The sequence below is a fragment of the Marmota monax genome, unplaced genomic scaffold, assembly GCF_021218885.2.
Source record: "Marmota monax isolate L192 unplaced genomic scaffold, Marmota_monax_Labrador192_F-V1.1 WCK01_AAM20220418_F8-fsc00020, whole genome shotgun sequence".
NCBI classification, from domain to species: domain Eukaryota; kingdom Metazoa; phylum Chordata; class Mammalia; order Rodentia; family Sciuridae; genus Marmota; species Marmota monax.
In genome coordinates, this window is record NW_026692912.1 from 21,165,255 (window position 1) to 21,192,462 (window position 27,208).

General features: G+C 50.0%; 1 protein-coding gene across 4 annotated transcripts in view; it reads right to left on the minus strand.

Moving 5' to 3' along the window:
• Zer1 (zyg-11 related cell cycle regulator) overlaps positions 1-26,984 on the minus strand; it is a 28,587-nt gene extending 1,603 nt beyond the window's left edge. The window contains exons 1-17 of one of the 4 annotated variants that reach the window (XM_046451557.2): positions 26,609-26,984; positions 25,394-25,481; positions 16,274-16,523; positions 14,513-14,663; positions 13,862-14,298; positions 13,396-13,572; positions 12,358-12,472; positions 12,052-12,198; positions 11,641-11,814; positions 5,805-6,020; positions 4,949-4,990; positions 4,720-4,839; positions 3,962-4,077; positions 3,467-3,655; positions 2,499-2,596; positions 1,944-2,046; positions 178-1,423 (exon numbers count right to left, since the gene is read on the minus strand). In XM_046451557.2, the coding sequence (XP_046307513.1) occupies positions 1,405-1,423; positions 1,944-2,046; positions 2,499-2,596; positions 3,467-3,655; positions 3,962-4,077; positions 4,720-4,839; positions 4,949-4,990; positions 5,805-6,020; positions 11,641-11,814; positions 12,052-12,198; positions 12,358-12,472; positions 13,396-13,572; positions 13,862-14,298; positions 14,513-14,663; positions 16,274-16,523; positions 25,394-25,427 (2,388 nt within the window). In that variant the 5' untranslated portion in view covers positions 25,428-25,481; positions 26,609-26,984 and the 3' untranslated portion in view covers positions 178-1,404. Of the gene's footprint in view, positions 1-177; positions 1,424-1,943; positions 2,047-2,498; positions 2,597-3,466; positions 3,656-3,961; positions 4,078-4,719; positions 4,840-4,948; positions 4,991-5,804; positions 6,021-11,640; positions 11,815-12,051; positions 12,199-12,357; positions 12,473-13,395; positions 13,573-13,861; positions 14,299-14,512; positions 14,664-16,273; positions 16,524-25,393; positions 25,482-26,608 lie in introns of those variants that run through there. The other 3 variants (XM_046451556.2, XM_046451555.2, XM_046451558.2) reach the window with 3 other exon arrangements.
• Positions 26,985-27,208: the final 224 nt, after the last annotated feature.

Genomic DNA, 27,208 nt, shown 5'->3' on the forward strand with positions numbered 1-27,208 from the left:
TGGAGACCCGCAGCTGGTCAACAGGGGCCATGCAGCACTGACCGAATGAAGGGCACAGGGTGGATGGAGAAGCACCCAGGAAGAGGTTTCCCTGCCATGAATCACCCAGGCTCCCCTCCCCGCTTCCTCTGCTCCCGACCACCCTCAGCCCCACGGCACCATGGACAGCTCACCTCCCAAGCCCCCTGTCCCTCTCCTCGGCAGTACCTTCCTCTTTCCTCAGGTCTACTAGAGGTTCTCAAGTAGCTGCACACCCAGAAACCAGACGCTCTGTCCCGGCAGCAGGCCCAGGCTAGGTAAGGGCGCTGTGTGCTCCAGCCTGACCCCTGGGAACTGCTGCCCACTGCTGTCAGGTGCCACCTAGACCTAGACAGCTTGCCCATTCAACACAAAGCCTCTGGGCTAGGGGCTCCCTGCCGACTCCCCATGTTAACAGGGAACCCCATGCGCTAACAGGCCTCTTCAGGGGAAAGGCCCAGAGTGGGCCACGCAGGAGCGCTGAGGCCTTTTCCTGAACGCCCAGTTTACTGGCCAGGCTTATCCAGTGCTCTTCTTTTCCTTTTTCTTTTTTTAATTGTATCTCAATATGGATGTGTGTGGATGTGTGTGGATGTGTGTTTTTCAAATATCCTGGGATCTCTGTTTACTGTGTTTCCTAAATGCACTACAAAACAAAAAGGTCTTTTTTTGTAGGTAGGGGTGTACTGGGGATTGAACCCAGGGGCACTTAACCACTGAGCCACATCCCCAGCTCTTTTTAATTTTGAGACAGGGTCTCGCTAAGTTGCTTAGGGCCTCGCTACGTTGCCCAGGCTGGTCTCAAGTCTCTATCTCCTGAGTCGCTGGGATTACAGGTGTGCACCACTGCACCTGGCTGGGCTTGTCTATTTTATTTAAAAATTTTTTTAAGTTATACATGGACACAATATCTTTGTTTATTTGTTTTTATGTGGTGCTGAGGATCAAACCCAGTGCCTCTCACGTCAAGACAAGTGCTCTGCCATTGAGCCATACCCCCAGCCCAAATTTTAAACAAATTTTCCTCGTGATTTTTTGGGGAGTTAAGTTTGAAAACCATTCATTTCATCACTCCCAAACTCAAAACAAATCTGTCAATTAATGTTTAGGCAGCGCTTTCTCCAGAAACACTGGCAGAACCAGTTGCTGGCTCTGGCCGGGGGCGTCATTGTCTGGGAGCTCTGCGCACCAGGCCCAGTCTCTCCAGGTTTCCTTCTACTCTACCCCACGTTCAGAACTACAACAGGAGTCCACCGATGTAGACTGGACTGCACTCCCTTCTGGAAAGGATCTTGGAGATAGGAAGGTCGTCACGGCTGGTTCTGACACATACCACCCTTGAGTGTTTCTGGGACACAGGTTGATGGGAGAATCGGAACTGATGTTTCAGACCCAGCAATGGAACCTGCACAGCAACTGAAGCTGCTGAGTCTGGCACGTCCATGACCTTCACATCAACATGTCTGCGGTGCTGGGGTTTGAACCCAGGGCTCCACACACATTAGGCAAGTGATCTGCCAGTGAGCTGCACCTCCCGCCCAACAGAGGCAATGCTTTTTTCTTTTATTGTGACTCTCATTCACCTTCAGAGAAGTTCACTCGCCTTCTGCCATCTAATTGATCGAATGTACCTTATCACACTTTGTCCTTTTCTTTTACAATGTCTTTGGCCAAAAATATAAGTTACTTGGTAGTGCCTGGACATAAAGGGTGGAATTTGTTGGGACTGAAAGAAGACTAAGCTCACAAATAAGGGTAGCGGGCTCTACTCCGAGCTCTACCATCTGGTTTCCCAGCATATTGTGGCTGAAATGACCCTGAGTGGCCCCTGGGAACTTGGCTATTTCTAACCAGCAGAGGGGCCCACGGTGTCCCTCACGCCCCACATCAAGGCTCCAGGCAGCAGCACACTGCTGGTCTCTTACCGGGCCATTTCCTTGGTCTCCTGCCTTGCAGTTGCCATCTTGATCACGTCCCTCAGAAGGGGCATTCCACCTTCTCTGACCAGCAGGGGGCAGTACTTGTCGGCTGTGAGGTAGGGCAGACAGCTGATGGCAGGGAGGCTCTTTCATCAGCCTGTACCAGAAACCCACCCTTGCTTTGAGGACTACCTGAAGGGGGCAGCTAGGTGGAAGGGCCCTGCTGGAAGCAGGGACAAGCCACATTTGCCTGGCCTAGTGGGTGGAACTGTGTCCACCTGCAGGGCAGCAGTGACTCCCTGGAAAGACTTCCCTGCTATGCTTCAGTGTGGCTGCATCTTTTCCCCCAGTGCTTGTTCAGTGACAAATATCACCCAGAGCAGTGGCCCACACAGAAGGAGCTGCTGTGAAGGTTGGTTGATTCTCGCCAGCATCGCACAGTGCTGGACAGCGGGAGGCTCTGCTCTGAGGCCCAGTGCCGACCAGCTCTCCTAGTGCTCCCGGGGGGCCACTCTGCTCTCAGGGGGGTGAGTGGTGGGACCAGGAGCAGTGGGCACTCACGGTAGACAGACACGAGGTTGTACAGGGCCCAGGTTGCCCAGTGCTGGCTGACAGGAGAGATGCCCTGGGGAAGGAGGCGGAGAATTGGCTCAAAGGACCTGAGGAAGAGAAACCAAAGTCATTTCTGCCGGGGAGTGGGGGTGAAGCTTTTCTTGCCTGAGGCTTCTCCACCCTGAAGGGTCCTTAGGAGGAACAAGGGTAAGACGCCAGGGAGAAGCAGAGCTGGCCCTTTACCTCACTGCAAGCTCCACCAAGGAACTCCCAAGAGCCCGAGAGGGAGGCAGGAGGCCACAAGTCGGGTGGGGCAGAAAGCTGGGGAGCTCAGCACAGGGGTCCAACGTGGGGTAGGGAGGGGAAAAGCAAAGTAGGAAGCAGAAGAAAGAATGACCGCACCTCCTCCCAGGGTCATGCGTGGGCCAACCTGAAGTTATGGTTCAAAAGCCCCCAAAAAAGGTACCAGGAGAAGCTCAGGGCCAGCACCCCACCCCACCCCACCCCACCCCGGAGCTCTAGTACTTGGGGCCTCAGCAGAGCTGCTGGTGTGATCCCAACCCTCCACTGTGCGTGCCCAACGTATCCGTCCACCGGGACAGCACGGCACAAAGCAAGTGACTCAATCATACGGCGGTGAGGGAGACCAGCCTGGTCACTGGTGATGCTGTCACAGTGCAGTAGCAGCTGACGCCAGTGGGACTGGAAGGAATGACATGTGTGCCTAGAAAAGCTGCCGGAAGAGGGGGCCCGAAGGCCAGCGGTAGGGTTCCAGGGACCGAGAGCTTGATGCCCCATGGAGCACAGGCGAAGAGCACCAAGCGGCACAAGTGGTCCGTGTCCTCTGTGCCCTTGGCTGTGTGTGGCTGTACCTCAAGGAGTAAAAACAAAACCCCGTGGAGGACTAGGAGGAAGGCAGACTCTGGCCAGACCTGTGGGGACAACCTCCCGCCTGCACCTCCTGGGCTGCACCGCACCTGTAGTTGATATTCCTCCGGGAGTTGATGTCCCAGCTCTGGATGGCTGCCCACATGCGCTCCTCCACCTCCTCCCGCTGCGGCTCACAGACGCCCCAGGCCTCGGGGCCGTCAAACATGATGTGGGAGAGGACACCACAGGCGTTGTAGGAAACCTCGATGCCATCAGCCTTGCTCTCCAGCAGGTTGCTGCCAGAAAGAAATGGAGCCCCGGTCCCTCTTCCCATACTGCCAAGGGGTTGCCACTTAGGAACCAGATGCCAGGGTTACTATTTACTTCTTTGTCACTTGTTTATACTCAGACTCCTTCTAAAGGGATTTGAGGTCACTTAAGAGAGTTACAGAGGATCATTTGAAGAAAGTTGAAAGGATAAGAAACACAGTACAGCGGGAAGGTGACATTTGTAACAGAAACCTAGGCCAGAAACAGTGTGGCAACCGAGCAGACCATAGTTCTAAGTATCCCGGCAGCCAAGGCAAAAAGGGAAAGGCAACCTGAAGACGCTGATGAACTGGGAAGTCATTAGCTGAGGCCGCAGCTCCTTCACCTCTGCCACATTCCCCAAGAGTCCCAGCATATTTCGATGCAGTTCCTGCTTTTCTGGGAATTCCTGGCAAAATGAGAGCCATTGCAGCCAGTTAGCACTTAATCACTTAGTTTCTGGCGCATTAACCTGAAAGCTTGCGGGCATCTATCTGGCCATTCCAACTAGACAAAGGGGTTACCACAGGCTTCCTGCTTTCCAGTGGAGCCAGGGCAGCTGGCACTCTCAATGAGGGATTAAAAGTGGAGGATCCTTATATGAGACAAAGGCTGAGAAGAGATCTGAGCTCTCGACAAACATGGTTCCATTTACCAAGGCTCAGAATATTCGTTTCTGGGATGCCCTTGAACTCTAGAGTGAGGATCAGAGCCTGCTTTTAGGCTGACAGATTGTCCTACTAGACAGAATTCTGTCCAGCTGATGCCATGATGGACTCCAGCCAGCGTGGGCAACCTGAGAAATGATGGCTGGGAAAGAAGATGGGGCTGGGTTTCCCATGGAGGTGGGAGGAGGGCCCTAAAGAGTCCCAGCCAGACCAAGCAGGTGAGGGGGGTCTTGCCCTGTTCCCAGCCAATCCTGGGCTGGGGGGCCCATGAGGTGGCCCGTGGGAGCCCATGAGGAGTGTTAATGGGTCTAGCCGGGGGAGCCTAGGGTCAGGAAAGTGTTGCACAGCCACCAGGGGCACCCGCACTGCAAGGTGGACCCTACCTTCAGACAGTCGAGGAAGAGCTTCATGCCATTGAAATTGAGGAACATCTCGCAGTTGTCAGGCGTCTCATCTGTGATATTCCACAGGGCGCTCCAGGAAAACTCCATCACCTGGTCACACTGGGAGGAGGGGCAGGGCTCAGCACCTGGACAACATAGGGACGTCCCGGGCAAGCCTTTCCCTCTGGGCTGGGGGAAGGGCGGAGTGGCTCCTGAAGACCCGACTTACTATCTTGTCCAGCAGCTTCTTCTGGATCAACTTCAGCATAGTCTGTGGGTGGAAGAAGGAACTTGCCAGAGGGCTGGGCTCCAAACGAGCTTGCCCCCAGAAACCCAGGACAATGAAGAGTGGAGCTGGTGATCCATTCTTGACCAACACATCCCAACAAGATCAAATCTCCATATGGCCCTGGGAGGCTACTGGAAGGCTCAGGAGGCACAGTGCTTGGAACTTGGCACCAGGAAGCCCGGGTTCGGGTCCCAGCCCTGAGCTGACTTGCTGTGACTTTGGCCACGGCCTTCCCTCTAGTAGCCTGTGCTTCCTCAGCAAAATAGGAGAGGAGCTGGCTTGTCCTGGGTGGGGAAGTGCTGTGGACACAGTGACCCCAGACAAGCACCGTGCTTCTCCCTCAAGAGCTAGCTGGGCCAGGGGAGGGGAGGCCCACGTGGAATGTGCTGGCCTCATCTGACTGGGTGCATATGGGAACACCAATCTGGTCTGAAGAGGCAACAATGACTTGTAAAGTGGGACCAGATAGATGAGCAGCAGGGGATGGGAGAAGGGTGAGGAATCCATAGTCATAAGCAACATTCACCACTAAGAAATTCTTCCAGGAGCTGGGGACGTAGCTCAGCGAGAGAGACATGCTTAGCATGCCCAAGGGTCTGGGTTTGATTCCACAGCACCGGAAAAAAAAAGAAATGGGAGGAGGAAGTGCTTTCCTTGGTCTAGTCTAAATCCTTCCTGCCTCCATGTACCTTCCTCCCCACTCCTCACATCCAGCCCCAGTCCCCACCAACACGATCTATGATGGAGTGTGGCAGGCATGGCTCCTCAGTGACAGGCAGAAGCAAGCCACACATACCACGACAAAGCCCATCTTGCCCACGGCTTCCTTGTGGTCATTGTCCACCTGGCAGACCAGGGCGTTGCACAGGTGCACGGCGATGCGCTGGATGGACTCATCCTGCCGGGTGGGGTTGAGAATGCTGAGCAGCAGTTCATTGACCCGGCGGTACTGGAACTCCAGCTCCTCGGGGATGCTGAAGTTGCAGAGGGTCAGGCAGCAGTTCCGCTGCACCTGGGCAGGGTGGGAGACAAACAGAGCAAGTTCAGGGGTGGACTCAGGAGCAGAGCTCAGGGGCAGGGCTCAGGGCACTCTCAGGAGGCACGAGGTCACCTGGGCTGGGTGGTCCAGGCTCTCTGGAAGAAATACTCATAGAGAAGAATGTAAGAATAACCATAAGTGCATGATTTTATAATTATAAAACGAACACACAGGTAGCTACCACCTGGGTCAGGAAACAACACTGCCAAAACCAAAAGTCCCCATGTGTCCGTTCCTGACCATAAGAGCTAGCCCCGCCCCCAGCCCAGGAAATCAGTCAATCTCTTTCTTTCTGTGGTGCCAGGATTGAACCCAGGGCTCCTACATGCTAGGCAGGCACCCTTCCACTGACCTACAGCCCAGCCCTTCTTATTTCTTCATCTTATTGCGTTTCTGGTTTTTTTTGTTTGTTTGTTTTTGAACCCAGTTCAATCCCCAGTACCACTAAGCTACATCCCCAGAACTTTTTTATTTTTTTTAAATATTTTAGTTGTAGGTGAACACAATAATCTTTATTTTTTTGTGGTGTTGAGGATCAAACCCAGTGCCTCACGCGTGCTAGGCAAGCACTCTACTGCTAAGCCCCATATCCCCAGACCTTTTTACATTTTTTTTAATATTGTTTTAGTTGTAGAGGGACACACATATCTTTGTTTATTAATTTATTTTTTATGTGGTGCTGAGGCTCGAACCAGTGCCTCACACATGCTAGGCAAGAGCTCTGCCACTGAGCTATGGCCCTAACCCTTTTTTAACATTTTTATTTTGAGACAGGGGCTTGCTAATTTGCTGAGGCTGGCCTTCAATTTGTGATCCTCCTGCCTCAGTCTTTTAGGTCACTGGGATTACAGGAGTGCTCCATCACGCCTGGGTCTCCTTGCTCTTTCTGCTCAACAGTTTGTAAGATCACTTCATTGCAATATAGTATTCCATTGAATGGTACTCCAGTTGAGCCATCCATTCCTCTGCTGATGGACATTACGTGACTTCCACAGTTGGCCACTGTACACAGTGTACTGTACATGGCATGGGCTACTCTAGGGCCCACATGCCTGGTGGGACTTCTGGATCACACGGTGTGCATATCTTCAACTTTACTAGGTAATGCCCAACTTTTTCAGAGTGGCCATGCTAGTCGATACTCCTAGCAGCAGTGTCTGAGGCTCTGGTTGCTCCACATGCTCAGTTGCTCTCCACACTGTCTGCAGGTTTACATGTAGTTTTACAGTGTCAGCACGTTTTCCTTACCATCTAATTTCCTCCTTTTTTTCTTATTAGGTATTGGATGTTCACCATAGTTTATTAAACACGTAATTTAGAGAACATAACCCTTGATTAACTTTTAGTTCTTTTCCTCCAACAAGCTTCTCTCTCTTTTTCTCTCTCTCTTTTACACACACATACTCACACACATTTTCTTTTGAGGTGCTGAAGATGGAACCCAGGGCTTCATGCATGCTAGGCAAGTGTTCTATAACTGAGCATACCAACCCTTTTTAAAGTTTATTTTGAGACAGGGTCTCACTAAATTGCTCAGGTTGGCTTCTAATTCATGATCCTGCCTCAGCCTTGAGTAACTAGGATTACATGTGTGCACCCACTGTCCGCAGCCTCCCATTTTTTTCTTTTTGGTACAGGACTGAACCAGGGGAGCTTTACCACTAAGACACATCCCCAGCCCTTTTTTATTATGAGATAGGGCCTCGCTAAATTGCTGAGGCTGGCTTTGAACTTGTGATCCTTCTTCCTCAGCCTCTCAATCTGCTGGGATTACAGGTGTGTGCCATGGCGCCAGGCCCGTTATTTTTTTTTTAATTTAAGAAAAGTTGAAATTATAAAAGCAATACTTATTTGCTGTAAAAATTCATATAGAGCTGGGGATATAGCTGTTGGTAGAGTGCCTGCCCGGCAGGCACTCTACCAACAGCTATATCCCCAGCTCTATCTAGGTTTGATCCCCAGCATCACACAAAAAAGTTCATATAATGCTATCTGAGCAGAAAAGTCTCCCATTTCATTCCCCAGAAATGATCACTGTTAATGATAGTGCACATCCTTCTAGATTTTTTCCATCATGAAAATACAAACATATATTTGTGGGGGAGGAGGTGGACATTTTTCCATGTAGGATCTAGAGAGTTTTTTTTTTTTTTTTTTTAATTGGAAACGGGGCTGGGGCTGTAGCTCAGAGGTAGAGTACTCGCCTAGCATGTGTGAGGCACTGGGTTCGATCCTCAGTACCACATAAAAATAAAATATTGTGTTCACCTAAAACTAAAATAAATATAAAAAAATAAAAATAAATTTAGTTGCAAATGGACACGATACCTATATTTATTTTTCTGTGGTGCAGGGGCTCAAACCCAGTGCCTCCCACACACTAGACAAGTACTCTACCCATGAGCCACAGCCCAGCCCAGGACCTAGGGATTCTACCATAACAGCCCATTGTGTGGCTGGACCATATGTTACTTTTCCAGTACCCTATTCCTAAAGTATTTTAGTTTCTTCTGATTTCTACTTAATCAAATAAGGGTGTACATAAATGTATCTCTCTGTGTGTATGTGTATTATTATTATTATTGGTGTTGGGGATTGAACCCAGGGGTGCTCTACAACTGAGTTATATTCTTGATCCTTTTATTTTATTGTAATACAGAGTCTCGCCAAACTGCTGACACTGGCCTTAAGCATCTGATCCTCCTGCCTCAGCCTCCTTAGTCACTGGGATTACTGTTGTGCTCAGGGATATGCCCAGCTCCAGTTTCCATTTCTAACTGGACTGAAAAATAGATACCTTTAAAATTTTCATAGGTTCTTCCAATTGTCCCCCAAAAGACTGTACAATTCATCCCACACCAGTAGAAAGTATAAGGGTGCTCTGCACTCCTTGGTCAATGTTGGGTACCAACATGCTCTTAAGATTACATGTGATATCTTGTTATTTTAATTGCCATTTGTTTTATAGGGCTTATTTATTCATCTGGGAGTCTCCAATTAGATTTTTTTTCCCATTTTAAAAAAAACGGGGTAGAACACTTGCCTAGCACATCACATAAAAAAATGAATAAATAAGAGCTAGGGTTGTGGCTCAATGGTAGAGTACTTGCCTAGCATGTGTGAGGCACTGGGTTTGATCCCTGGCACCATATAAAAAAATAAAAATAACAAATAAAATGAAGGTATTGTGTCCATCTACAACTAAAAATATAAAAATAAAATAAAATAATTTAAAACAAGAATAAATAAAAGATAAGGTTAAAAAATATTTTTAAAAATATATATCCCAGCCAGGTGCAATGGTGCACACTTGTATTCCCAACAATGCAGGAGGCTGAGGCAGGAGAATCACAAACTCAAGGCCAGCCTCAGTCACTGAGCAAGAGCCTGTCCCAAAATAAAAAGGGCTGGGGATGTGGCTCAGTGGTAAAGTGCCTGCTTTCAATCCCCAGTACAAAAAGAAAAGACATTGTTTTTTATCTGATTATAAAATTGATCTTAATGTAGAAAGAACAATCACTGTGAAGGCTGGAGAAGTGGGTGTTCTCATCCCTGCAGAGGGTGTGTCCCCACACTGGCCTTTCTGGGGAACAATGTGGCAACAAATGCCAGATGCTTAAAAACACACACACACATTGCCTGTGCAATTCTACTCTAGAAATACATTATGATGATGATCAATTAAGTGAAGAGTAAAAGATTAAAAAGCAACCTAAATTTTCCACCATGGGGACCTGACTCAATAATTTGGCAGAGCCCTAACCTGCAAGCCTGTGGTATGGGGCTCGGCCAACGCCTCAATGCTCCCTTAGAGGCCATGGCTGACTGGTCATTCTGTGGAAAAGGACAGTGGGCACCATGTTGGGGTCAACAATTATAAAACTGAATTGTCAGAGCCAGCTGTATCTGCAGCTTGGAGCAGACTGTGAATGATTTTCAATTTCTAGACAATTCAATCTTGTATTATTTGAGGTATTTTGTTTTTCGCTTTTTCTGTTTTGTTTTTGGTACTGGAGATTAAACACTAGGGTCCTGTACCACTGAGCTACATTCCCAGTTCTTTTTATTTTGCTAAGTTGCCTAGGCAACCCTTGAATTTGGAATCTTCCTGCCTCAGCCTTCCGAGTTGCTGGGATTACAGGTGTGTACCACTGTGTCCAGCAAAGATTTAATCATTTTTTTTTTTAGCATTAGATATCTTACTTTTTAATAAGAAAAGAGACACTATTTTAAAAAATTGTGCTGGAGGGCTGGGGATGTGGCTCAAGTGGTAGTGCGTTTGTCCGGCATGCGCGGGGCGCTGGGTTTGATCCTCAGCACCACATAAAAAATAAAGATGGGGCTGGGGATGTGGCTCAAGCGGTAGCGCGCTCGCCTGGCATGTATGCGGCCCAGGTTCGATCCCCAGCACCACATACAAACAAAGATGTTGTGTCTGCCGAAAACTAAAAAATAAATATTCTCTCTCTCTCTAAAAAAAAAAAAAAGATGTTGTGTCCACTGAAAACTAAAAAATAAATATTAAAAAATTCTCTCTCTCTTTCTCTTAAAAAAAAAATTATGCTGGATGTGGTGGCAAAGGCCTATAATCCCAGGAAGCTGAGACAGGAGCATCCTAAGTTCAAGCAACTTATCGAGACTATCTCAAGATGAAAAATAAAATAGAGGGCTGGGAGTGTAATGTAGCTTGATGGTAGAATGCAGGTTCAATCCCTAGTATCCCTCCCAAACTTTTTTGCGGGCTGGGGATGGGATGTAGGTTCAATGGTAGAGTACTTGCTTATGTGCAAGGCCCCAAGTTTGATCCCAAGTACCAGGAAAAAAAAACAAAAAACTGTTAGGGTTGGGGATTTGGCTAGTTAGTGATAGAGCATTTACATAGCATCACAAGGCCCTGGGTTCCATCACACACACACAAACACACACTCTCTCTTTTCTCTCTCTCTCTCATACACACACACACACACACACATACACAAATGTGTTACAAGAGATGTTTGCTGACATGAGAGATGCTCACATTCACAAGACACTGTTAATGTAAACATTCATATTTTACGAATAGTACAGAGACTTTAGAAAATTACCCCATTTACTAAACACATATCCACAGACTAAAACACAGAACAGTATGTATCCATTGGCAATGGTGATTATCTCTGGGTGGTGGGATTAGGGGAGATATTTATTTATTTATTTTTTAACCTCTGTAACTATAATTGTTGTATGGTGAAAAATTTTATTACTTTTATAAGAGAAGTAGCTAGTAGAAAGAACACATCAAGACAGAGTGTGCTGGGGCAGAAGGGGCAGAGACAGCAGGCCTGAGGCCCCCAGGCAGGAGGCCAGGATCCTTGGGCTCCATGTGGAGCAAAGTGACTGAGGGTAGACACTGTGGGTCATGGACCACTGATGGGGCTATGTTCTGGCGAACCTGAGTGCCAGATCCAGGAGTCAGAGAGGGTTGCCCTGGGAAGGGGATCTGGGAAGGAGGCACACAGAGCCAGGTAAGGAAGCACCGTGTCTGGGCCCAGGGGGCAGGAAAGGGATGCCTAGGCCAGGATGTGTGGGCTATGGTGGGCAGGGGGCTCACCGTCACCTCCTGGTAGGATTCCATGCCATTCAGCACCACCTGGATGACCTGCCGGCGCAGCTTGACACTCTGCTCTGAGCGATATTCGGAATTGGTCAGGTAGAAGAGTGCAGCGCTGCCTGTCACCTGAATGTTCTTGTCATATTTGTGGCACTTGAGGGCAGTGATGACCAGCTGTGTTAAGACAGGGTGGGGCCTGGGTTGGAAGAGCTGTGAGAGTTATAACAGGTGGGCACTAGGGGGGCTTGGCAGCTCCTCTGGGGCAGGCAGGCCTAGGGAGGGGGTTGGGGGGAGGGCAGGGCCGGGAAGAGGCCGGGGAAGCAAGGCAGGCACTGTCGGGTGGGGTTGGGGTTCAGAAGGCGTGACTGGCTGCTCCCTGGGGATGCGCAGGGTCTAGAGTTTGGGGCTGACCTTCAAGGCCCTCAGAAGCTGATTGCAGCGTTCAATTCGTGCAATGTCAAAAAGCAGGTTGATGGCCCGAGAGGTGATCTCAGGCCGGTGCTCCGTATAGGCCTCGATGGCGTTCAGCACCTGCTCCTCATTTTTGTCACCACTTACCTGGGGATGGGGTATGCTTAGGACAAGCCAGAAGAGGCCAGGGTGGGACCCCAGATCCCAGCTTGGTTTCTGGCCCCAGACACTGTCATGCCCCACCCAGGGCTTCCCTTCTCCCAGAGCTCCCCCTCCCCCAGGCACCCTCCACTCCCCGCCTCTCACTTTGTAGGCGGGAATGTGTGTGAGGCGACACAGGGAGGTCTCAAAGAGCCCGAGGAACTGCAGTGGCCTCTTCAGAGCCCGGAAAGGCATGATGCTGCTCTTGGAAGGCTCGATGCTGGGAAAGAGTGTACTGTGATCAGTGGCTTGGGGCCTGACCTGGGCCTCTCCCCAAGAGTGGTTAGGCATCTACTTAACATTCTCTCTTCTAGGCACTCCAGACACTTCCTTTTTAAGTTTTTTTTTTTTTTCTCCCTTTTAAGGGTTGGGGACATAGACCCCACCTCTTTTTTTTTTTAATACCTTTATTTATTTATTTTTATGTGGTGCTGAGGATTGAGCCCAGTGCCTCACACGTGCTAGGCAAGCGCTCTACCACTGAGCTACAACCCCAGACCTAGACCTCACCACTTGATTGAAGGGTGGCAAGGTCACACTGTAGCAGAATATGTGGGACAGAAGGTATTGTTGCAGCCATCCTTAGAATATACCAACTGCCACTCTAGTCAAGCTGTGCTGTCCTTAGGGTCCACCCTCAATTGCAAAGGGACAAGCTCATCAGGCAAACACCAGCTAGCTGGAACTGGCCACAAGCCAAAGCTAATTACAGGTGGCTGGGTTTGAAGAGACCTCTCCATCAAGCTACCCAGGAACCAACGCCTCTCCAGAGACACCTGATGGGGGCAGATCCTGCAGCCTCCCCTCTTACCGTCTCTTATCACACTGTGCCCTCCCTCAGAACAGCTGGCGACTTCCTGGTCTCTCATGCTCTTGGCTGCAGCCTCTGCACACGCTGACCCCTCTGTGGAAAACTTCTCCTTTGGCAAACTCAGAAACTGGTAAACCCATTTCTCCTCCTCTCTCTTTCTTGACCCTCAGGCCATAGTCCTCCAAATGTCTGTCCTCACTGACTTACAGACCAGAGTGGGCAGGTCTGATTTGCTTCTTCATCCCAGTGCCCAGCACAGCCCTTGGCAGAGGGGCCCTTAGTAAGTGCTTGATGATCAGCTCCTGACCAGCAACCGCAGAGGTGGGTCCTACCTGGTCTGCCCAGCTTCCTCGTCCATCTTGGAAATGCTGCAGTTCTCCAGGATCATGTGACCAGAAATGTCCAGGGACATTAGGTTTCCAAGCTTTTGTACAAAGAGGCTCAGCACCTTCCGGGTCAGCTTGAACTTGTAGTAGCTGGAGAGGCGGTCTCGGGAGATGTCTAGGTGTCTGGATATTGGGTGGGGGGGGCGCTAGGTCAGGACCCCTACTCCTTCAGTCCACAGCAGGGGAGGGCCCATGCCTGCCACAACTACTCCAGGACATTCTGGGAAAAATCCTGAGGGAACCCAGGTGCCCTCAGCAGTCCTCATCTGACTGAAACACTGGGCTGAGTTTAAGGAACCAAGCGGCTCTTGCATCCCCACCCTGGGTTTAGCCAGGGGCCCCTGAACCCTCCAGGATTGACACCACCCTCGTCCCCTCTGCCCTGCCCAGGGAGCTCAGGCCAGCAGCTCACCGCAGCTTGTGCAGCTGGACAATGACACGGATGTGGTCATCTGAAAGGTCCATGTTGTAGAGCACAAGGGACACCAGGCTGTCCTTCCACTGGGTTAGGAAGGCGGCGTCACTCGTCTGAATGCCTGAGAGGTCCAAGGCGGCCAGAGAGTTGAGCGGCCGTAGCAGTGACTCCACAGGGACCCCATCGATCATGCGGCCCAGGTTGAGGAAGCGCAGGCGGCTAAAGCCCTCGAAGGTGAAGTCCTTCACCAGCACCTGGCAGGTGGGGTTGACGAGGCACTCGTCTTCACAGCCCCCCGGGTTCTCCTCCTCGTAGAAAATGTTGGCACAGCCGAAGAGGCTCAAGGACACCAGGGTGTGGCTGAAACTCCGCAATGTCTGCAGGCTCTTGGCGGACAGCTTCTCACAATTGGTCAGGTACAGCTCAACCAGGTCCTGGGATCAGGCACAGCTTCGTCAACACTAACACCCACCCCTGCCCGCGCCTTGCCCTGCCCTCCAGGTGACTGGGGAGGGGCTCACACAGTGGGAAGGGCACCGGGCACTGATGGTTGTGCGGGAGGCACCCGGATCTGTCTCTGCCCTTTGTCTGACTCTCTCAGCCAACTTCCCCTGTCTGTGACCAGTGCCCTGATGAGAACAGTCTTACCTGCTTGCGAATAGCCTCCAGATCCTGGTCCTGCACCAGGTCCTCACGGAGGTGGATCCTGGTGAGGCGAGTACTGCGGGGGTCAGAGAAGAGGCTGAAGAAGCTCTCGTGTGGCTCGAAGGTGCAGGCGGTATTGACCAGCTCCACATACCTGGGAAGAAGAAAACCTGGCTCCAAGAAGGGCCCATGACCCAGGTCCTCCTTCAGAACACAAGCTCTTCTCTCCAAGAAGACTGGCAGAATCGCCCTAGCCGCCGCCGCCGCCGCCACCGCCGCCGCCTCCTCCTCCTCCTCCTCTTCAACCTGGCTCCATCCTGACTGCACTACAGGTGAGATTGAAGATGCCCCAGAAACCAGAGGTCTAATGGTAGCTCTCAGGGTAACCTAGTGATGCAGGGGCTTCAATCAACACAAAATCCCAAGCTCTTCCTCCCAGAAGCCTGAGCAACACCCCACCAAACAGATACCTGTGCCACCTCCCCCAAAGGACACCTGCCTTCACCAGCAGGCCTTCCCAGGACCTTTCAAACAGTGGATGAAACCAAGGGGTTTGGAGTGCCCAGCTGGGCACAGGGCAAACCCTCAGTAAGAGCCTACAGAGGGGGGCTGGGGATGTGGCTCAAGCGGTAGCGCGCTCGCCTGGCATGCGTGCGGCCCGGGTTCGATCCTCAGCACCACATACAAACAAAGATGTTGTGTCCGCCGAGAACTAAAAAATAAATTAAAAAAAAAAAAAAAAAAAGAGCCTACAGAGGCATCAGCCCATTCCAGAATCCTGGGCTGCTGGAGGGGTTTGGGGCTCAACACTCTGAACCTAAATCCTGGCCTGCTGGCTCCCTACCTGGGAAAGTTCATATAAATAACTGAACTTCCCTGCCCCTCTGTTTCTTTATCTGTAAAATTAAAAGTAACTCTGGTCAGCAAAGTGACCAACCATGCCTGACCCACATTTTGCCCTCAGGGCATCATTATGAGTCCAGCTCTATCCTCAGTTTCCTCACAGTTCCCATTTTGCTATCCAACTCTTTGGTCTAACTATTCCCCTTCAGGAAATTTCCTTCAGTTCAAGCAAGCTTCCTGGTTGAGCTTTATCTGCCTCTAGGAGCACAGAGCAATGGGAGTCCCTTAAGGGGCCGGTCACATAAAGATTTTCTGGCCCTGCGCAGTGGTGCATGCCTGTAATCCTGGCAGCTCAGGAGGCTGAGGCAAGATCTCAAGTTCAAAGCCAGCCTCAGAAATTTAGGAAGGCCCTAAGCAATTTAATGAGACTTCTGTCTCAAAATTTAAAAAATGAAAAAGGGCTGGGGATGTGACTCAGTGGTTATGTACCCTTGGGTTCAATCCCTGGTACAAAACAAACAAACAAAAAATCAAAACAAAACCTTCTGGATGGTTTCCTCTCTGGCCATGTATCCATTATTCTAGTAGCAGCCCATCAACCCATGTGTCCGTATTCACTTAATTCATAGGTGCAGACACCCACAGAAGTACACACACACGGGATAGCACATAACTCCTTCATTTACACGTAGGCTCTTACACCATCTCATCCCTAAATGTACACATGCAATTTCATACCACATATGTATAACCACCCATTTCTTCATGTGCACATCCCTGTATACACATACCAACATGCACACATGCAAACTCTTACGCTTACGGATACAACACCATTCTCCTGCACCCACATGGTCCTAATATCTCTGCACAAACTCATGCTAAGACCCCCACCCTGTCCCAGCCCTGAGGCTTGCTCACTCATTGACCAGCCGGTCACAGATCTCGCTGGGCAAGAAGATGTCTGGATGTAGCCGCAGGGTCTCCTTATCCAGCAGGTAGCCCAGGGTGCCATCCAGGTTGCGTAGGCAGAAGTCAGTACAGAGGGTCATCAGGGACTCAGGCGTATCAGACGCCATGCTGGGAGCAGGCAGGTGGCCACTCCAGGACAAGTGCCCCAAGGGCAACAGTGACTCCCCAGTACTCAAGGGATCATTGGCAGAGCTACAGCCTGGAGAATGGGAAAGAAGCCAAGTGAACCATAGATAAGGGTCAGAAGCATCAGCTGCCCTATGTCCATTCTTTGAATAGGGAAACAGGCCCCCGACATCACACTCAAATTAGCAGGTTGGTAGCACTAGGCCCAGGACTCTTGATTCCCTCTTTTACCCATCTCTGCTGTGCCACAATCTATGTACAATCTGACCTTCAAAGAATGGGGGCCTTGGGCTGGGCTTGTGGCTCAGTGGTAGAGTGTTCGCCTAGCTTGTGTGAGGCACTGGGTTTGATCCTCAGCACCATATAAAAATGAAATAAAGATACTGTGTCCACCTACAACTAAAAAATAAATATTTAGGAAAAAAAAAGAATGGGGGCCTTGTCCAACTGTTTCTTTGATTTTTACAATGCCTGTGGGTGGACATCTGAGTTGAGGACCACTGCTTGGGAGGGGATAACAGGGACCTTCACCATCTGCTTCTCAAGACCCTAACTGCTACAGCAAGGTGACCTGTGTTGTGGGGTCCTTCCTCATCTATGTAGAGTTCCCTCTGCGGAGAACAGTGCCAGGGCTTCACAGACACAATATCTTCAAATCTCATAGTATATGACTAAAAATGGAGATGCCTCCCAAGGGAAATAAAATATATATGTTAATGTCAAAACTTGTACATGAATGTTCATAGAAGCATTATTTGTAGTAACCAAAAGATGGAAACAACTCAAATGACATCAACTGATGAAGGGATGAACAAAACGTGGTTCATCCACAAAAGGCTGAATATCACTGAGCCATAAAAAGATGAATATTATTCATTCACAAAAATACTGATGTAGCATTGGACCTTGGAAGTGTTATGCTAAAGTCAGGTGTGGTGGTGCACACCTGTAATCCCAGCTGCTTGGGAGGCTGAGGCAAGTTCAAGGCCAGCCTGAGCAACTTAGTGAGACTCTGTCTCAAAATAAAGAGTAAGAAGGGCTGGGGATGTAACTCAGTGGTAGAGTTCAATCTCCAGAACCAGAAGAGAAAGCAACACCACTACCACTGGCCGGCAGTACCTAGCATCGGCCAAGACATGCAACAGCGGAAGTCCACTGTTAGTGGGAGTGTAAATCAGTGTGCATGGGGAGTGCAACGAAACACTGTTTAACACTTTACTGAAGCTGAATATACATATGTTCAAGGTTCAGCAATTTTGCTCCCAGGTAGATAACCAAAGAGATGAACATTTGTATGTGAACATTCACAGCCACAGCACCATGAAATGGCCCCAAACAGAAAAGGACCTGGATGTCCACTGAGATTGGGATAATATTGCATATTCACCAGATGAACTGCACTGCCATGAGAATCACAATCTAATTAATAGCTTGGATGGACCTCACAAGTAAAGCAGCTGGACACAAAAGTATACATTATATCAATCCATTTAGGTATCACTCCTTTAAATTCAAAACCGCAATCTAATCTGTGGTTCCTTAGATGGGAAGAGTGACTGGAAGCAGGTTTCTTTTCCTTTTCTTTTTTGCTTTGTTTTGTTTTTGGTACTGGGAACTGAACCCAGGAGAGCGTCACACTGAGTCACATCCCCAGCCCCTTATTTTTTATTTTGAGACAGGGCCTTACTAAATTGTGAGGATGGCCTTGAACTTGCAATACTCTGGAAGAGGGTTTCTATGGTGCTGATGAGCTCGTAGCCTTTTATTTGAGTGCCGGATACAGACATATTCACTTTGAATATTCCTGAAGCTATATATCATTCTGTGTGCACTTTTTCAAATGTATAATTCAATATAAAGGTAAGAAAATGGTCTGGACACCAAAAAGGCATACGCTTAGAAGGGCAGGAGGCCTGGTGCACACCTGTAAACTCAGCAACTCACAAGGCTCAAGCAGGAGGATTACAAGTTTGAGGCCAGTCTCAGCAACTTAGTGAGGCCCTGTCTCGAAATAAAAAATAAAAAGGGCTGAGGATGTAGATCACTGGTAAAGTGCCTCTGGTTTCAATCCCCAGTACAAAAAAAAAAGGAAAAAAAAATGGAGGAGTTGGTCAAGTGATAATCTAGCTAATAATGTACTGATCACCACTAGAGACTGAACAGTCACATTTAAATTGGTTGAACAAGAACAATTTCTAGCCAGGCATGTCGGTACATGCCTGTAGTCCCAGCCATTCAGGAGGCAGAGGTGGGAGGATTGCTTGAGCCCAGGAGTTCAAGGCCAACCTGGGCAACATAGTAAGAGATCCCTCCCCCCGCAAAAAAGAAAGAAAGAAAGAAAAAATTTCTAGGGGCCGGGGCTGTGGCTCAGTGGTAGAGCTCTTGCTTAGCATGGGTGAGGCACTGGGTTCGATCCTTAGCACCACATAAAAATAAATAAATAAATAAAACAAAGGTATTGTCCACCAACAATTTAAAAAAATTTTTTAAAAAAAGAAAGAAAGAAAATTTCTAGAACCTAGGACAGTCAGGAGTTAAACCCTAACCAACATTTTCCTATTAAGTCTGTATCAAAGAGGAGGAAATAAACAAGCAAAACTAGTCTACAGTATTAGAAGTCAGGGTAGTATCTACCTTTACAGGCAAGCAGGAATTAGGTGACAGAGTGGCTTCTGGGACAAGTGTGTTCGCTTATGGAAATCCATCAAACTCTGCACTCACATTTTGTGTGCCTTTTATTATGCATGTTACACAGTGGGCTGTCTGTATCCAGAGGTTCTACAGATTCAATCAAACGTGAATCAAAAAAATATATATTTTTAATTGTCTGTACTGCATGGAACTTATACAGACTTTATTCATGTCATTATTCCCCATGTAAGACAGTGTAACTACTTACTCAGCAGGTGCATTATAGTATGTATCATAAGTAATCTAGAGATGTTTTAGAGTACATGTGAGGATGTGTATAGGCTTTCCACAAATGTTATACCATTTTATGTAAGGGACGTGGGCATCTTGGTATCCAAGAGGGGTCCTGGAAGCAGTCTCTGATGAACACTGAGAGATGACTATTTTAAACAAGTTTTTATGGTGTTAGGGGTACAGTGAATGAGGACCTGGGTTTGATCTTCATTACCCCCAAAAAAGTTTTTAAAAAACTGCAGGTTCTGTGGTCAGACAGATCAACGCTTTAACTCCAAAATTTACTAGTGACTTATTTAACCTCTCCAGACCTGTTTCCTCAGGGCTGTAGAGCAAATGAGACAATGCTGGGGACATGTGTAGTACCAGCTTGATGCAAACAGAACACAACATATGCTGGTTACAACCCCTGTCACAGATGGGGAAACAAGCTGGGAGACAGAGGCCAGTGTACAAACGGAGGCTGCAATACATTGTGGGCTCCGCAGCCAGCAGTTCTGAGCTCAAGCACAGCACCACCACTCACCAGTGACCAAGCTGGACAAGTGAAGTTGGGTGGACCTAGCTCCAAGTCTCAGCCTTGTCACATAAGAGCAGGTGGACCTGAGCAAGGGTCTCCCCCTCTCTGTGCTTCAGGGTCTTTTTCTATAAAATAGGGTCATAGTCCCCTACCCATAGTACCGCATGAAGATTACATGGAATAATACAGACAGGACCTTGCATGGTGGCTGCAGGTAGTAATTACTCGATAAAAGAAAATCATCCTTATCATTATTATCTTCGCCGTCTCCTACACCATCTGCCTGGCCTCCACACAGAACAGGGTCTGTCCCAGCCCAGCTCCAGCCTGGGGCTGCCAGGCCTGGGCCTCCCACAAGGCCCATTGTTGTGTCAGCTGCCCCATTGGCAATGTGACACCCTTAGGGAAGGCACCAGAAGTGGGCTGCCTGGATCCCAGGCATGTCCATCCTCTGCCTTCATTGGTTTCTGGATCTTCAGGACCCAGCAGCTCTCCACTGGGAGCCTGGAACCAGGAGGCCCCACCCTGCTGGGAACCAGCAGGTCCAACTCTTCCAGCAGTCACTTAAGGCCTCTGGAATTAGAACCAGGTCTCTGCCTTGCTCAGTCTCCTCTGACCCCCTACTCTGGCCAATCTGGCCTCCTTCACTGGACTGGCAAGACACCCTAGGCCCAGGTCACCTTCAGACCTTTGCTCAGTCTATTCTCTTTCAACAGAATCCATCCAAATTTAACTCATTATGCCACTTTCTACTCTAAATACTGTTTCTCTACCCTCCATCTACATACACATTCATGTCCTGACCACGCCAGCCCATCCTACCTCCAAACTCACTTCTTATTTAGCTGATCCTATGACCCAGTGCCAAGGGTACTTACTTTGCAAAGCCATCCCTGACCTGGCAGGGTGCTCCTGCTGCGCATCCTCCGTGGGCCCTGCCCCAAAGCTAGATGAGTCTAATCATTTAGTTTCCTTGGCAGACAGCAGCTCATGAGGGTAGGAAGTTGGCAGCCTGTTTGGCATCATGTCCCTGGGCCTGTGCACCCAACAACTCTCTCCTGAGTGCTATGGATCCAATAGTAAGCAAACCAGGCCATATCCTTACCCTCATGGAACATTCTAGCTCTGGGGGGATAGACATCCACCTAGGAAGTACATGAATGCACCTCACACAAGTAGGCCAGTGTTCTGAAGGCCAGTGTTCTGAGGCTCTGCGGGACTAACTAGGGGCCCTGCGGGACTAACTAGGGGCCCTGCTCTAGGCTGGAGAATCATGGCAGGCTCCTTTGGAAGTCACAATTCAGCTCAAAAGATGAGTCCTAGTTAATTCTGGTAGTGAGAAAAGAGAAAGATGTTCTAAGAAGAAGGAACAGATGAGCACAGGCTAGAAGCGGGGTTGCAGGATTGATGCCATGGGCTCCGGCCCAGGACTGCTGGCTAAATGAACAAGGGTGGCACTGGACACCCAATGCGGGGCCTGATACCCAGGACAGTCTCAACAAGTGTTCATGGCAGCAGCGATGAAAGCCTCAAAGTCTGAGTCCCATGAAGTTGGGAAAGGGTCCACTGCGCCCAGGACCCTGCTGGCCTCTCAGTGGCTGCAGGTGGAGCCTCGCGCCTGAGTGGGAAGAGCTGCCGGGGCTCTTCTTTCCTGAAGGTCTGATCTCAGGTGCCCTGCCCCCATGTGGAGGAAACACCACCATGTCTATTGCCCAGGCCACCAAAAGCCCCCCAAGGACAACCCTGGCCGAAGGCGCCATCTGCTAACCTCCCTTTGGCAGAGCTAACCCAGCTGCCAGGGGCCAGGGTAGGCTGGAAGAGGAAGAAGCCTTTCTCATCTTGGCACAGAGGCCGGCAGGCCTGAGGGCTTGAACACCCTGAAACTTGTGCCCCAGCTAGCTGCAGGCCTGGCACCTGCTAGAGGCAGCCATCTCCACCTACTCCATCTCCTGGGGCCTTAGGGATCCTCATTCTCATGGCAGACACTGGCCAGGTGGAATTCTATGCTTTTGTCAGTCCCTTTTTCTTGCAGGTTTTCTAAAACTGGATCCATCACAAGCTTAAAAAATTCTGGGGGAAAGGGACAGTGGGAGAGAAGAGAAAAATAACAGTGACAGTGCCAGCAGCGGCAATAGCAGCTGCCACCTTGCCTCCATGTTGGGCGCTCCAGACTGGTACTAAGCTCTTTATAGGCTTTACTTTGTATAGTCTCTTATTTAACCAACAAAACAACAGGTCCCAGTGCCCGGTACTTGGAGTGAATTCATCATTTGCATAACAATTTGTCTATGACCCTTCCCCCAGCCCAGCTCCAGAGATGGGGACTGTCTCCTCCCTGCACATCCTCTGCACCCTCCCTGCCGCTTGCGCCTGGCATCTAGCAGAGCACAGGTTGCTGTGTGGGAATCTCCTCACTAGAGATCTACTAGGCTGGGACCGCTAGCCATTTGCTGATAAGTTTGCCAGGCGCACACACTAATCCAGAGCTGGCCTGAGATCCTGAACAGGGTGGGATACAAACCTATGCCAGACTCCAGCTTCTCACCAACCACGGGCTCTTTTGTCCACCCATCTAACCAAGAGAGGGGAAAGACAACTGAGGACCGGAGGAGGGAGCAAGGGACCCCACCAGCATCCTGATTCTCAGGGGACAGAGAAGCTGAGGGAGCCAGAAACTCTGATTCTTGGAGCAGCGCCCACCCTGTGAAATATTAACCCGTGAGCTGGTGGGGGGACCCAGACAAATGCCCTATTTACAGAGGCTGGAGGCTTGCCAGGAGGGAGTAACTCATGGGCCAGAGATTGGGGGTGGGAGGCTGCTTGGAAGGGAGTCAGGACAAATGCTAGGGATTTCCAGGGGCAGGGGTACAGTGAGGATCAGAGATCACCTGGCCTGAAAGGTCTCCAGGGACTAAATTCGCAGGGCAGGTTACTGTAGGAAGATGCAGAAATGGAAGGAGGGAGGAATGCGTATCCCCACTAGGTGGCTACTGACTGGTACCTCCTCTTTTGATAACTAAGCAATTAACAAATACTGTGAAAAAGAGAGAGGCAGGCCTTTGGGGTGCTAGGCTAGGCTAGGAATCAGACTGCCTGGACTCTCTTCTAGCAATCAAACTAATTAATGATCACACTCACATGGAGTACAAAGTACACGCCAAGGACTCTGCTCGCCATTGATATGAGTTACCTGTCTTCATTTTCTCAACCCCACTCAAGGCAGGAGTTGTTATTATAGTTTACGATTGATAGGTGCAGTAGCTGAGGCTGAGTGGCCACATAGACTGCGACAGACCACGCATGTGGGCCGTGCGTGTGGGCCTACAGATATGAGCACGATGTTCACAGTACAGGCTCAATGCTTCAAGCTTTCTAGGGACGTTATCACCAATGCCATAGATAGTCACTAAGGGGCATGTTATTGTTTTGTTTCCCAGATGAAGATACTATGGCTCAAAGATGTGCGTTAACTTGCACAAGGTCCCCAGCAAGCCAAGCTCATTATTACATGCTACAGGCACAGACCGTTTCTCCTGGCCTTGGCTTTCCTTCTGTGTATGAGCCTCTATCGCATCCTCACAACTCTGCATTTGAGCACTGAGCACAGATGATCCTGTCGTCCTGGCAAGGAGTCCAAGGGCATGTATCATATTTTTGGTACAGGACTGGAAGTTTTCTGAGGGCAGGGCCCCTACAGGATCCATAAGGTCTCCATTATGCATGGGGTGGGTGACCAGCTACTTGCAGGTGAAGGAGCCTGAGCTCTGTGAAGTCCCCCAGCCAGTGTGTTCCACACTCAATATTGATCATAGTCCTTACCTGTTAAGGTGTGTTGTGAACTGCACCTGCCTCATGGGGTTGCTGAGGAGATGTCATGAAATACTGGCAGGAAGATGGTAATGAATAATTATAATGAGTGAGGTTCCTGAGCACACTCTTAGAGAGACCCTTCTGCTCACCTCTGAAACTGAAAAACCAGCCTCATTGATTGAACCAGATATGATGACATTGGTCCCAAAATAGATGACTCAACAGGGGTCTCTGAATTCACATTTCAGGAGTTGAGAACAGCAGTGGTGCTAAAGCCAAGCAAAAAACCTGAGGGCTAAGAGCATCCCTCTGCCCAAGGGGCTCCCAGGATATGTCTGCAGAATCCTCATGATACTAATGCAAGAACTGTTCTACTTTAGGAGGATTGAAAGCTCAAGGCCAGCCTGAGCAACTTACTGAGACCCTGTCTCAAAATAAAATTTAAAAAAGGGCTAGGGATATATCTCAGTGGTAGAGTACTTTCCTAGCTTGTGTGAGGCCCTGGGTTCAATCTCCAGTACCACACACATGTGCATGCACACGCACACAAACACACACACACATCAAAAAAAAAGAAAAGAAAGAAAGAACTGCTCTTCACTTTTGCAGGGAGCTTTGGAGGGCACCTAATTCTTTTCTGACCTTTGTCTCACTTCATCCTCCCAGTAACCTTCAGAGTCAGCCAGAATAGGAGGGCATTATTCTCCGTGTACAGATAGAAAACTGAAGCCCAGAGAGGGGATGGGACTTGTTCAAGTGTACATGGGAAGCTGGCAGCAGAGCTATGGTATACACCCAGATCCTCGGGTCCCTAGTCTGGAGCTCCAGTCACAACAGCCTGCTCTAACATGTGGGCTCCCAGCTTCTAAGCGCTCTGACCTCTCCATTTCAGTTTCTTCCTATCTTCCTTTCATGGTGCTAGGGATGAAAACCAGGGCCTCACACATGCTAGGCAAGTACTCCACCACTGAGCTACAGTTGCCATGCTCAGCCCAAGGCTCAGACCTGATGCTGCAGCTAGGCTTGGCAGGGAGGAGGGAGAGCCAGAGTGGTTCTGAAAGGTTGCGAAGCCTCTGCCTCTGCCAGGCCTCTACCTGTAGACTGGCCACCTATACTCCAATGGCATATCTAGGCACAATGCCCTTCACAATCTGCCTCCAAGTGGCATTCACTTTTGACAACATAATTTTGCTTCTATTTCAAAAGTCCCCATCACCTTCCATTGCTACTCACCAATACCAAAAAGCCAGGACCCACCTACCAGCATCCCTGTAGGACACACAACCACTGTCACCACTAAGGGGTGTCAGGAAGTTTCTACTGTGCCTCCTCAATATGCCCCCAAATCCTACTAGTTCTGGGGAGCATACAGAGCTGGTGGACACTACCAGCTGGTGCTAAAAAGAAAGGCTCTGCAACAGACACAAGCACAGACAATTCCTCATTGTCATGTCATCCACATCAACATCAACCGCTACATATTAAGGACTGCTATGTGCCAAATACTTCAGCAATGCTCTCATTTAACTCAACTGCCCTATTTTACAGATGAGAAGACTGAGGCAGAGGAAGGTGGCCCACATGCTCACAACCAACAGCATAAATTGACTTGACAATGGTGCTCTATGGTTGTTTTTTGGTATGTGCTTCATCAATGGTTGTTACAAAGATGGGACAAGGGCACTTACAGCACAAGGCCAGAGCACAGTGGTCATTTGTCATCTGAAACAAATCCGTATTTTTTCCAACCACCAGCAGCACTTCTATAGCACGGTTCTGAAAGGGAACCCATGAGACACCCTGTGACCCTGCACCACAGAGACAGCTCTGGCATGTGCCCTCCATTATCTGGTTCCAACTTTTCTGTGACTTCCTTGCCAACCACTCTCTCCTTCACCCTTCTCCAGCTCTCTGTTCTCTTGCTGTTTCTTAAACTTACTAAGCACATGACCTCAGGACCTTTGCACCTGCTGCTGAATGTTCTGCACCAGAGAGTGTATGGCTTACTCTCTTACTCTGCTCAAATATCACCTTATTAGTGACCTTCCCTGACCACCTTTTATAAAGAGGTGACCCCAGCCTCTGGTTCCCATGGTCCTCCTCCTTTATTTTTCTCCATGACACCTATCACCACCTACATTTTGTACATTTGTTATTTGTTAAATGAACAAAAATAGAGGCCCCTCACCCTTGACAACTGACTCCTGGTCTAAGCATAGCTCCTGTTATCCTTTTCAAATCTATCTCTCATGGTCACTTTAACCAGTTTGAATCCTAAAGAGAAACATTCTGTGGGAAAGATCATACAGAAGGCCTTTCCCCAGGTGTCAGGCATCCTCTTCCCCCTTAAAAACCTAATTAACTCAAAGGCACAGGCAGAGTCGGGAAATCTTGGATTCTAGCGGTCAAAGAGCAGCCAAATCAAGTTCCACCTACAGAATGATAGTGGCCAGCATGGTCAATTTAACTTTCAACTCACTACCGGGATTTCCTGGCCTTCAGGTTGAACCCCATCCATCCCTTTCCCACCCTGTTGGATGTCCCTTGTCATCCCTTTGGGGAGCTGATCCAGAATCCAAGCCGTCCCTGAGCATTTAAGCACTGCTCTGGGGAAAACGAAAGCTCATCCAACAGGTAGGAGGGGCAGAGGCTGGCCTTCTCAGCCCGATTCCCCCATCTTGCAGGGGCGTCCGACAGAGCGTCATTTTCTTTCTGGAGGAAGGGAGCTCAGTTTTAAAGGTACATTTTTCGGACCTGGCGGCGAGGGTGGAGAAGGGAGCCCTCCCACCAAGGGCCAAGATAGACCTCTGCAAGGGGTTGCGGCGGCAATGGACAGGCCCCGGAGGCAGGAGGGGAAGGATGAGAGCGCAGGTACATCCCTTGGCCTGGGGTCCAGGACCTACCCTGGGATGGGGCTGCCCTCAGCGCTGGGAAGCAGTCAGGATGCTTCGTAGGCGAGGAGGAGCGGAGGATGGGGCCCGGGAGAATCCGGGGCCAGAGCGCTTCAGGAGGTTGGGGATCTCGTCCGTCTAGGGCCGGGGTCCGGGGCGCCCGGGGGTCGGCGGGGCGGAGCCTGTGATGCTGAGGGCTCGAGACCGGGGCCAGGGCGGGTCACGACAGGGACCCCGTGGCCGTTACCTTGCCCTGGCTGCGGGCAGGGCTGAGGGCCGCCAGGTGCTGCCTCCCGGGCCCAGCCCCTCCCCCGATCCGGCTTCTACGACTCAGAGCGGCCAGCCGCCGCCGCCTCCGCTGTCAACAAACCCCGAGCGCGTCACTTCCGGGGCCGCCCCTTAGCAACAGTAAAGGGGTTCCCCCGACGGGTCCCGCGGCGAACTCGGGCGGCGGCAGAGGAAGGTTCCGGGGCTTGGCGGCGGCTCCTCCCGGGACGCGACCCTGGCTCGCAGTGGAGGAGGGAGCGGTGCGTGGACACTGCGGCCCGGAGTTCGCGTGCTCCGGGACTCGCCCTGGCCTGCGAGGGGCCGGCTTGAGTGAGCCCAAGGCCC